We start from the raw sequence: 13,155 nt of genomic DNA on the forward strand, positions 1-13,155 counted from the left end.
AAATTCGGCAGTTTACCACTTTCGGTCAAGCGAAGTAACTCTTTAGCTCTTTTGAGTCTATTTTCTTTTTGTTGCGGTGTAAGTTCTTGCAATTGTTGGAATTTCAATGGCTTTACCCCGAGTTCATTTTTCAATATTTGCCGAATGGAATATTGCGATATGTTCAGCTCACGGTCACTGCGACGCGGGTTTCGGTCAAGTCGCTTCTGTACTTTTCGAACCATTTCTGCTGCTGTTGCTGTTTTCTTCCGTCCACTTCCTTGACGTTGGGCTATGTTACCAGTATCACGGTAACGAGCTATGGAACGAGACACAAAAGATTTATTCGAGAGTTAACGTGCACAGCAGCCAGCAGACAGATGAATGGACAGATCGGCATCGCTAAAACGCCACCAAATTTCCTGAAACTGATTTGGTCCAAAAAACCTAGGGTCTAAAACCATTATTTCGATGAGTCACGTCATGGCCGTATCAAATGATATATACCCTCCAGGCATGTGCATGAGAGTGTACAAATATAACAATTTAGGCTGTGTAATATATGGTGGACAATAACCCTAAAATCGCATGAAGATGTATATCAAAGGCATATAGAAATGTGAACCGATGTCGATAAATTTTGGCCGAGGTATTTTCGAGCTGTATCTGATGTCCGGTATAACATATCGTTGTTGTAGAGTGCATATTACCCATGTGGGGGACTTAAACCCCAAAATCGGATGAAACATATATATGGGAGCTATATCTGAACCGATTTTTATCAAATTTGATGTACTTACTTCTAGACTGAATTCCGTCGAGAATACCACAAATCCATTTCATGTGGGCTGATATTAGCCATTTAATCGGTAATCGGATAAAGATATACACGGGAGCTATATCCAAATCTGAACCGATCTAGACAAAATTCTGATAACTTATTTCTGGGCTGTATGTGATATCTGATTTTTTCCAAATTTGATGTGCTTACTTCTGGACTGAATTCGGTTGTATGTGCCAAAGTTGAAGTCATTTAGACTGATATTGGCCATTTGGTGCACAATTAAACCGAAATCGGTTGAATATATCTATATCTAAATTTGAACCGATTTTCACCAATTTCAGTAGGAGTCGTCCTTGGGCAAGCAAAAATTGTCCGGAAAATTTCATCTTAATCGGATAATAAATGCGACCTGTATTCCCAAAAATACATGGACAGACGGACGGTCACACGAACTGTCATGCATAAATCGACTCAGAAACTGATTCTATGAAAATCCTCAAAAATAACTATGGGTATATCTCGCTTCGTTCTTCATGTTGCAAATAAATGCACAAATACATAATACCCTTACCACTATCCGGTGTAGGGTATAATTAGTTTCTATGTATGCCATTTTACTTTATTCGTGAATTTATTATTAATAATTCGATTAATTTATTAGTAATTCGATTGTTCATAAATTCTTTGGTTCTGGTGCGAAATATGTATTTGATCTGCTGTCTAGCTCTTGTGTGATCTTCTATGACCACATTTTCCTCACGGGTTCGAGCATTGATGGGAACATATGGATATCCAAACCCAGATGTATTTAAAGCAGTTGCCTCTTAAAACCTCTAACCTCTTCGTTATGCCATTGTGACTCTAGGCCTCCACCCTTTGGCTCTATTGAGGTAACACATACATGGATTGAAGATATTTCAATTGAGTTAGGCAGCGTTCTAAAAACGCTTGTTGCGCTTGATGTTGTAGTTGCTGAGTTGGTCCAACTTGCTGCTGTTGCGTATGAGGTGAGCTATTACTTCTGAGTTGTGGGGTAGTTGGTTCCTCATGTATGGTAGTCCCAGGTGAAGCGGGAATATGCCATTGTCCTGGATTTGGATGGTGGTGTTGTTGTTGTTGTTGTTGATGATGAAATGCTCTCTGATGTCCATTGTGCATGTGATGTTGTTGGAGTTGTTGTTGCTGCCGATGTTGATGATGTTGCATTCCATATTGTTGCTGATGATATTGACCCCAATTTTGTCGCTGACTTTCATACTCCTGTTGCAGTTGCTTTTGTTCTCCGCATAACGTTTTTAGTTCTCGCTCCTCTGGAATCTTCTCTCCCGGATGGAAAAAATTGTAGTGCATTTTTAATGCCGTCAAATGCAAAAACACCCGATTGCATTTATTGCATATTTTATGCAGTTGCAAATGTTTCTTAAAAGCGCTGGCGTTGCTCAAAACATTGGAGCAGAAGTTACAAACAAACGGAGGTGGAAGTGACATTTTAAAAAAAATGAGAATTTTTGAAAAGAAATAAAAACTATATCTATCCTTTCCGTTGCGGCCAACACTCTTCACCGACTGCAGGCTCAAATAACAATGATATTGCCAGTTGCATTTTCTGTCTACAGGTCCGTAACTGAAAACAACCCTTAATTAGAAGAGCAATCCTGTTGACACACGTCCTGTTGACAATGCTGAGGTCTCACGTAAATATTATTATAATCGACAATAACAAAAAAATACCTGACCCATCCCAACCACCGACAACCACCAGCGCTGAAGGGGTCAACACGTTGCCGAACAAGTTGTTATCAGATTATGTGTTTAAAAGTGAATAGGAAAATCTTTAGGTGTTCATCGGAAACCACTTGTGTGCTGTTCCTGCTGCGAGATATTAAAATTCAGGTAGAATATTTTCTTTGGTCCTTTCAGCAAAATATGAAAAGTAAGTAAATTAGAGGCAGTGTATTTTGTTGATAATATTCGACAAGGCAAAAACTCGAACGGTTGCATCTCAAAAACACGGTCTTAACCTCTTGCACTCAATATCGAATGAATTTAAATCGAAATGAATTTTAATATTTAATTTTTATAATTTTTTATACCCTTCTGATTTTTATACCCTCCACCTTTAATTTAAGTTTGTCATTCCGTTTGTAATATTTTCATGATTAGCATAAAATTCTAAGTCGATTTAACGACGCCCGTCTGTCTGTCCGTCTGTTTGTTGAAATCACGATACAGCCCACATTATTTGACGTAGAGCTTCAAAATTTGGCAGAACAATTTTTATTATGTCTAGGATGGTTGGTATTAAAATGAGATGTATCGGTCCACGTTTTGGTATAGCCGCCATATATAGATACCTCCCGATATTCGGTATTTTGATGAGTTTTACCACATTTTTTACGGATTTGTATAAAAATGCTATTTGTCGCTCATAATTAGTTCTTGCTCCGGTGGTGAAACATTGTATGTATAGGTCCCGATATTCGATACTGGGATGATTTTCGCCACATTTTTCCACGTTTCATTGTATGCATAGGTCCACGTTTTTTGTATAGCCCACATACAACGGTGCCTACCGATTCGGTATTCTGATGATTTTATTTACTATGACAAAAAATTGCGTATGCAGATCCACGTCTAGCCCTCATATAACGATACATCCTCATATTCGGTATTTTGTTGATTAAGACATTGTTTACCGGAATTGTTTCAAATTTCTATGACGGAAATTTGCCTATGTTGGACTTCGTCTTCATTTAGTCCACATATAATAGCACCTCCCTTTATTCGGTATTTTATTGATGTTACCGAAACTTTATACCGGAATTGTTTCAAATTTCGTATTTAAAATTCGTAATAGGTACTACAGTAAATGATAACCAATAAGTAAAAGTCGAAAGTCCTGAAAGGCCTGCCCGACTATATGATAACCTACACCACTATGCATATTTAGTAGAGCTCCCGTAACGAAAGAATTTATTTGAAATAGATCATACCACCTATCAAAATTTGACTTTAGATCAGTTTTAATTTGGTTTCAGAGGGAACTGATATTTGGGAGGCATATCCAATTCTGTATCGATTTTTACTAAATTTGACGGAGGCATTTAAATCTTTGATACCAAATAATAGATAATAACCAATATAGAAAGTCTTAAAATCGGGCGAGGCCGACTTTATGATACCCTAGACCACTTTGCTAATTTAGTAGAGCTCCACATAACTATTAAAAGTTTTTATGAGAGAATTCAATCATAAACGCTATGAGTATAATTATAATTTAAAGTTCGAAGGACTAAATATGTCGAAGCATTCGTATCTTTTTATTCGGACTTTATTGCCTATTTGGTGCACAATTAATTTGAAATCGGATAAAGATATATGGGAGCTATATCCAAATCTGAACCGATCTCGATAAAATTTGGCAAAGATATTTCTGAGCTGTATTTGATATATTTCCCTGAATATCGTTGTTACAGAGTGCATATTACGGCTGCGGAGGACTAAAATAACAAATCGGATGAACAATATATATGGGAGCTATAGCTATATCTGAACTGATTTCGATTAAATTTGGCATACTTATTTTCAGGTCTAATTTGGTTGTATGTGAAAAAATCCATACTATTCGGGCTGATATTACACACGGACGAAGATATATATGATAGCTATATCTAAATTTTTACCGATTATCTCCAATTTCAATAGGGTTCGTCCTTGGGCCAAACAAATAATCTGTGCATAATTTCTGTGCAATAAATCTGGATAGGGCAATAAATACGAACTGTTTACAAAAATACATTTGTTTACGAAAATACATGGACAGACGGTCGGATGGACAGACAGACGGACGGACATGCATAAATCGACTCAGAATGTGATTCTATGCAGATCATCAAAAGGAACTATGGGTCTATCTCGTTTCCTTTTGCCTGTTACAAACAAATGCACAAAGACATAATACCCTGACCACCTTGTGGTGTAGGGTATAAAAATAGAGTGCATGATATCACTTCGAGAAGGATCCTATTAAAAAAAATATATGTATTAGAGTCGAGTTCCACCAAATGGAAGCATATGTCTCGAAATTCACTCCAAATGGGTTGATATTAGCCATTAGGTGCAAAATAAACCTGAAATCTGATTAAGGATATATATGAGATCTATATCCAAATCTTACACGATCTCGATAAAATTTGCCAAAGGTATTTCCGAGCTCTATAAGATATCTGGCATTAAGTACCAGTGTTGCTGAATGCATATTACGAATGTGAGAGACTTAAACACCAAATCAGATGAAACCGATTTTGTCAGAATTCTATGTTCTTGCTTCTAGACTGAATTCTTCCGGATATGCCAAAATTCAGGTCATTTGGACTGATATTGATATACTGAGGATATATGGGAGCTATATCCAAACCTGAACCGATCTTGACAAAATTTTCAACACTTCTGAGCAGTATCAGATGTCCGGTAACAAATATCATTGTTGTGGAATGCATATTACGCTTGAGAGGAACTTTAAACCCCAAATCGGATAAAACATATATAAGGGAGCTATATCTGAACCGATTTTCACAAAGACTGAATTCGGTGGGATGTACCAAAATACAGGTCATTTGGACGTATAGTGGCCATTTGGTTCACAACAAACACAAAATCGGTTTGAGATATCTAAATCTGATCCGATTATCAACAATTTCCATAGGATTCGTCCTCGGGCCAAACAAATATTTTTTGGAAAATTTCAACTCTAACTTCAACAAGAATACATGGACAGACGGCCGGACAGACGGACTGACATGCATAAATCAAGTCAGACAGTGATTCTATGGAGATCCTCAAAACTAACTATGGGACTATCTCGCTTCCTTCTCCATGTTACAAACAAATGCACAAAGACATAATACCCTTACCACTATGTGGTATAGGGTATAAAAAACAAACCATAATTCAGTTTGGTCGGTAGTTGTTTCCTTATTTTGAGATTGAAGATCCTTTGGTGTTGGATTTATTTGAAAAAGAACATAAATACATATTTCATCGAAATAAGACAATTTTTTTATAATTTAAAAAAGTATATACATACATATATAAAATATTTGGGTTCAATTCTTAGTTTTTGGTTTCTTAATGTAAATTTTTTTGGGATACACTTTCTATGTTTCCAATAGTTTACTTGCATTGGGAGGACGTCAAATACAATCAGAAAAAAATCATTCCCAGTTCCTTTGGTTCTGCTTCATAGTGTATCTCTGTGAGTTCAAGTCATTACAATATGTTACATCATCAAAATTTTCCCGTGAGAGTAAAAATTGGCGCCCAAATCATTAATTGACAAATAAGTAAACAGATCGATAACCTTGATATCCTGTGACACGTAATCTCCACCTTTGATTCTATTGGGATAACATATAAATGGATTCAAGATATTTTAATTGATTCAGGCAGCGTTCTAAATAAGCTTGTTGCGTCTGATGTTGTAGTTGTTCAGTTGGTCCAACTTGCTGTTGCTGCGGATGAGGTGAGCTGTCCCTACTTGATTGGGGAGAAGGTGATTCGTTGGGGATTGTAGATTCTATTGTTGTTGGAATATGCCATTGTCCGGGAATTTGTTGATCTTGTTGTTGTTTTTTATATTCACTTTGTTGGCTACATTGCATTTCATGTTTTTGCTGCTGTGGTTCATGTTGATATCGAAGTTGTTGCTTTTGTTGGAGAGCATTTTGTTGTCCTGAGAATTGTCTTTTTATACCATAAAGTTTTGTCGCCCGTTCTTTATCAAAAAGTGTTTTTCGTTGTCGTTCCGTTGGAAACTCCTCTCCCGGGTGAAAGTGCGTATAGTGCATTCGCAGCGCATATACATGCAAACATACGTGATCGCATATATTGCATATTTTATGACTACGAAAATGCCTCCTAAATGTTGACTGGTCCTTATAAATTACAAAACAGACTTTACACTCAAATTCCAAGAATGGCATTTGTTTATATTAAATTGCAAAAAAAAAAAAATATAAAATAAACAAATTCTTCCGCTTTTAATTGCGAAGCCAAACAATCTTCAACAATGGAAGACTCAAAACTGATGACAGATATTCCCTTTTTTCTGCATTGAATCCCGTACATATGTTTGTATTGAGAATGAACAATCAAGCCCACAATATTGATAACAATATGGCGTATATCTCACATATGTACAAAACATATGTAAATATTATTGTATTGTGACGCTAAACAAACTGACCCACCGCAATAACGCCGGGATGCTGACATTGACAGCACGTCATGAAATCAGTATTATTAAATGGATATGTGTTGCCGAGAATTAAGGAATCTTGAAGTGCAAAACAGAAACCACTTATGTGGTGTTGTTGTTGTAAAACAAACGATGGGCAATCGGGCGGGTGATAGAGATGCAGGTAGAATAGTTATGTTTGTGTTCACAGCAAGAGATGGAACAAGGGATGGGTGTTGGACATTTTTCAAACAGAGAATAATCGAAGAACCCACAATAATAACAAGAAAGGGATCACTGTTCATGAAATAAAAAAAAATGGAAGCATGTGTTAGCTATAAAAATTCACTGGAGATCGCAATTAGAAAATCAACTATTTTAGAACATTGACCATGAAAAAATACTCTTTATGGGTTCCATATTTCTCAAGTCAGTAGTCCATAAAAATACATTCCATACAAAATCAAAAATTCTTCTTTGAAAAAAAAAAAAAAACAGAACCGTAAATAAAGTCTTAAATTCGGGCGGGGCCGACTTTATGATACCCTACACCACTTTGCTAATCTAGTAGAGCTCCGCATAATAATTTTTAATTGTTTCAAACAGAATTCAAACATACACTCTATGTTTATAACTATAATTTAATGTTCAAAGGACATAATATGCCGAAGCATTTGTATCTTCTAAATTCGGACTTGTATTGACCACTTGGTGCACAATTAATTTGAAATCGAATAAAGATATATATGGGAGCTATATCCAAATCTGAACCGATCTCGATAAAATTTGGCAAAGATATTTCTGAGCTGTATTTGATATATTTCCCTGAATATCGTTGTTACGGAGTGCATATTACGGTTGTGGGTAACAAATATAACAAATCGGATGAACAATATATTTGGGAGCTATAGCTATATCTGAAGTGATCTTCACAAAATTTGACGTACTAGGTTCTAGACTCGATTCGGTCATAAGTGCCTAATTCCAGCCCATTTGGACAAATATTAGACGTTTGGTGTACAATAAAAGGTAAATCGGACGAATTATGTATGGGAGCTATATCCAAATCTGAACCGATCTCCATAAAATTTAGCAAATGTATTTCTGAGCTGTATTTGCTATATTTCCCCAAATATTGTTGTTACAGAGTGCATATTACGGCTGCGGTGGACAAAAATAACAAATCGGACGAACAATATATATGGGAGCTATAGCTATATCTGAATCGATTTCGATCAAATCTGACATACTTATTTTCAGGCCTAATTTGGTTGTATGTGCAAAATTCCATACTATTCGGGCTGATACTAAACGTTTGGTGCACAATAAAAAGCAAATCGGACGAAGATATATATGGGAGCTATATCTAAATTTTGACCGATTATCTCCAATTTCAATAGGGTTTGTCCTTGGGCCAAACAAATGTTGTTTGCAAAGTTTCATCTCAATCGGATAATAAATGTGACCTGCATTTTGTTCACAAGAATGCATGGATAGACGGACGGACGGACGAACGGACATGAATAAATCGACTCAGAATGTGATTCTATGCAGATCACCAAAAGGAACTATGGGTCTATCTCGTTCCCTTTTGTCTGTTACAAACAAATGCACAAAGACATAATACCCTGACCACTTTGTGGTTTGGGGTATAAAAATCGATTGGAAAATATGACCATGACTCTCGGAATAACTTAAATCTGGAAGTACCTATATGTGGGCGGTTCACAGGGCAGGATCTTAAACTGCGAACTTATTGTAAGGTAGTGATATAAGCCTTGAAAGTAACAAAAATACCGAAAAGAATACCAAATCAATTGGAATAAGATATCAAAACCTTCGAATAAACTAATATCAGGAAGTATTTTTATATGAGGGCAATACCACTTTCTGCAAGGAAAGTATCAACTAATTCGTAGTTCGATTCTTTGCAAATTCAATAAAAATGGACCGACATAGCCAATTGCTACGACCAATGACTTCTGAAGTAATCCAAAACTCTATAAAATATCAAAGTTCCACATTAAAACTATATCCCAAAATACTGGTTGTTCCTTTTGTATGATTAACGCTATATAAAGGACTCTAAACCCTCTGCCATTGGAGCCCAAAAAAGCTATCATATCTACTTGGAATTGTCCACACCCCAGAGATTAGCTGAGTAATTTAAAGAAAGACATGTAAAAAAGCTGTAAGTTCAGCCGGACCGAACTTTGAATACCCTCCACAATTTTGAACGAATTTGATAATTTTCAAAAAATAAAATCCTTAAAAACTTCTGTTAAAATTTTAAAAATACCGAATATAGCCGTTATATTGGGGTCTATACGACGTGGACCTTCATAGGCATTGTTTGTCATAAGCCATTACCATATTCAAAATGTAGCTAAAATCATCAAAATATCGAATATCGGGAGGTACCATTATATGGGGGCTATATAAAAACGTGGACCTACATGGCCCATTTACGAACTTAACCTGACTTCTGGAAAAATAAACATGTGTGTAGAATTTTACGCTGATCAAGAATATATATACATTGTTGGGTCTGACATGAGTATTTCGAGGAGTTACAAACGGAATGACAAAGTTAATATACCCTCCATAGTATGGGGGAGGGTATAAAAACAGGAAAAAACAAGTAAGGAAAGGTCAAAAGTTGGGCTGGGCCGAATATATGATACCCTACACCACTATGCGTATTTAGTAGAGCTCCCATAAAAAAAAAATTGGAATAATATTGGGAATTTATGTGAAGTAGATCATACCAACTATGAATTTGGGAACTACATCCAACTCTGAATCGATTTTCATCAAATTTGACGGAGGCTTTCATATATCTAGTACCAAATGACATTGCTGTATAGTGTATGATACGACTTCGATAAAGATTATATTAAACATACCTATTGGATCAATAGATAAACCGGTTCGAGTTTCACCAAATGGAAACATTTGGTTGAACATGAAAAAATCAATCCAATTTGAGTTGATATAACGTATATGGTAAACAATAAGAGTAAAATCGTATGAAGATGTATATCGAGGGTATGCAAACATCTGAACCGATTCCTAAGCTTCATAAGATATCTGGTACAAAATATCTCTGTTGTCGGATGCATATTACGCATGTGAAGGACTTTAACACGAAATCCGGTGATATACAGGGTGAGATTAAAAAAATGCAACAAAGTCAAACGCCATAATTTTAACATTTATTTTTTTTAATTTTATTGTCAACTTTGGCACGAATTATAACCTTTAAACGGCCAACGAAACCGTCAAGCGCTAACCGAATGATGCTCTGCGGTATTTTGGTCCATTCCCGGCGAAGCGCTTGCTTGAGGTGATCTACACGTTAGTAGTTTTTAGTGCCAACCTTGCCTTCTACAATACTCCAGACACCATTGTCCAACGGATTAGTATCCGAAGATTTTGGTGGCCATTGTGCGCTGGAAATGAAGCGAGGAATCTCATTTTGTAACCATTCTTGGATGCCGCGTGCTGAGTGCGATGGTGCTGAGTCCTGTTGGAATGTCCACGGCCTGCGGCCAAAATGTTTGCGTGCACAAGGCTTAATACACCCTCCAGAATATTGTTGCGATAATATTTGGCATTTATTTTGATGTCACGGCCAATTAATACGAGCGGAGAGCGACCGTCAGCTGTTATGGCGGCCCACACGAAGGTGCACATTTTCAGCTGATCTCTTTGGCAAGTAAACACGATCATTTTGTTAGTTTACAAACTGCTGGACAACGAATGTTTTCTCATCGGAGACGGAGAAAACCAAATTCGGCAGTTCACCACTTTCGGCCAAGCGAAGCAACTCTTTAGCCATTTTGAGTCTATTTTCTTACGGTTGCGGTGTAAGTTATTACACTTTTTGGAATTTCAATGGCTTTATCCCGAGCTCATTTTTCAATATTTGCCAAATGGAATATTGCAATATTTTCAGCTCACGAGCCATTTTTCGGCCACTGCGACGCGGGTTTTTTACTTTTCGAACCATTTCTGTTAATGTTGATGTTTTCTTCCGTCCACTTTCTTGATGTCGGGATACGCTACCAGTGTCATGGTAAAGAGCGATGATACGAAAGGTTTATCCTCATTTAAATGCTGCAGTGCTCTAACGATAGCCAATTGTGGCTTTCCAGCCAAATATAAAGAAATCACACTTGAATTCCATCACGAATAACTTTTTTCTGGAAAATTCTCACTAAAATGCTTTGTACGCTTGTAAACAGTATAATGAGCTATCACTGTCGGACGAGTGGCTTAGAAATGACAGCAGTCTGAAGATTGTTGCAGTTCTTTCATCTCACCCTGTAGTGTTCTGCTACTGCAGGGGCTTGCCAAAAGGTATTTAGTAAATTTTTAAATCATTTTCTGTTCTTTAGCTTATTGTTTCACAGGAATCTTTGGCTCTTTTTACTATATCGTATCTCAAACATTGGTGGCTAATTAGATATAGTCATAAGCCGTAATGCTACCTAGAATATTTTCCTAGTCATTGTAATCGACCCAAACAGCTATACCGCTATATACGTTCAAGGAGTTGACGAGCGAGAACGAATCCCGATTCATCTAAGCTGTCGATACCGAACAACCTAAAACGACCTGAACATCTTCTCGCTAGTATCTCTGCAGTGAACTGCCGTTCCCGAACGATTATACGATTATAAGACGTGGAAAAATTCACGATTCTTTTTGGGATGGTCTAAGAATAAATATTCCTTAATGTCCCTTTTTGTACCAACCTCATTGCCTTCCTTTGCCTTAAATAAAACAACCAGCTATTTTGTGTACATAAATTTTACTAAGAATAATATAGTTTTCTCTCTGCTTCATATAATTTTATATATATATTTTTAAATTTGTAAATAGTTTATATAATTATTTTTTGTTATTTTTGTTAACATTGTAAACATAGATAATATTTTAGGTAATTTTCTTTTTTTGTATTCATTATGAGGTGCGTTGTATACATACATACATACATACCTATGTACATATGTAAATAATTGTAATTGATCATAGAAAGCACATTTTCGCACAACGGCATATAAATAATCAATTGTTGTTTTTTTTTTTCTTTCTTATAAATCCTAACTGTATCTGCAAGAAAAAAGATTTTTTCGGTTTGCCTAATACAAGTAAAAAATCGATTCAAAAATTTCGACATAAATTTCGAAGATCCCATAAACGCAAGTATTAATATGTATTTAATTCAAATCTGATAAGTTTATACTACTTAATTTAATTTTAAAGATGTTTGTGTTTACATACATAAACATATATAATGGAATATATATTATCGGTAGAACCCCACACACCACTTCTATTTATTAAAATGCCAAGTTTCGATATTTTTCGTCGAACATAAATTAAAACAAAATTATTAAAATTGGTCTTGTACCGATGAAAATACCTTTTGTAGGCCACCTAACGTATACGGTTCAATACAAGATCATACCGGGTCCGGGTTTGTCCGTCAGCATATAATATCAATGTCCGATCAAATTAACTGTAGTAAAAACCCGCTTGTCCCAAAAAGTGGTGTAGGCTATCCATCTTATAACTTAAATACACAGTAATTCATCAAATTACATACTACCAAAATACTTGTAAATATGTATTTTTATATGTGTGTTTGTTAGTAGGTATATAATCAATATCTTATTAAATTTTAATTATTTATTTCCTTCTTCATAACAAAAGACTAAAATTTTATCCATTAATTTCAAATCGTAGAGAAAACCATTTCAAAAAAAAATCAAGGCCAATCGTTAACAATTTTTGTTGTTCTGGTTTACCAATTTTAGGGGGCAATTTCAAATGTTCAGTTTTCCAAGAATTCTCCTGCTGTTATTGTTTAAATATAATAGTTAGGTTATGTTGAAAAGGTATGCTGTGTCGGTTATATATGTATATTGGTTAATGTGACTTCTGTCCAAGTCATAGGGAATGTAGGGCATTTGACCTCTAGTGATCATCGTCTTCACCGCTGACATACATGCGTGTTAGATCCGAGGCCATTGATGCACTGTCACTACTACGAAAGAGAGAAAAGAGAGAGAGAGAGAGAGAGAGAGAGAGAGAAAAGGCGAGAGAAAAATAATTAATAGGTAAATTTCAATAGCAAAATAATATAATT

General features: G+C 35.8%; 2 protein-coding genes across 3 annotated transcripts in view; both read right to left on the minus strand.

Moving 5' to 3' along the window:
• Positions 1-1,645: 1,645 nt before the first annotated feature.
• LOC101895406 (sex-determining region Y protein-like) lies at positions 1,646-2,113 on the minus strand. The gene has a single exon (XM_005175897.1). The coding sequence runs from the start codon at positions 2,111-2,113 to the stop codon at positions 1,646-1,648; it is 468 nt and encodes a 155-aa protein (XP_005175954.1).
• A 9,962-nt stretch (positions 2,114-12,075) lies between these two features.
• The window catches only part of LOC101894072 (protein timeless), a 98,835-nt gene continuing 97,755 nt past the window's right edge, over positions 12,076-13,155 (minus strand). For both annotated transcript variants that reach the window (XM_059124810.1, XM_020038492.2), the window contains one exon: positions 12,076-13,053. In XM_059124810.1, the coding sequence (XP_058980793.1) occupies positions 12,984-13,053 (70 nt within the window). In that variant the 3' untranslated portion in view covers positions 12,076-12,983. The remainder of the gene's footprint in view (positions 13,054-13,155) is intronic.

Source organism: Musca domestica, unplaced genomic scaffold (assembly GCF_030504385.1).
Source record: "Musca domestica strain aabys unplaced genomic scaffold, Musca_domestica.polishedcontigs.V.1.1 3, whole genome shotgun sequence".
Lineage (NCBI taxonomy): Eukaryota > Metazoa > Arthropoda > Insecta > Diptera > Muscidae > Musca > Musca domestica.

Bases quoted from the DNA above. Each gene is read 5' to 3' on its own strand.
- LOC101895406 (XM_005175897.1), bottom strand. From the start codon at position 2,113: ATGCACTACAATTTTTTCCATCCGGGAGAGAAGATTCCAGAGGAGCGA.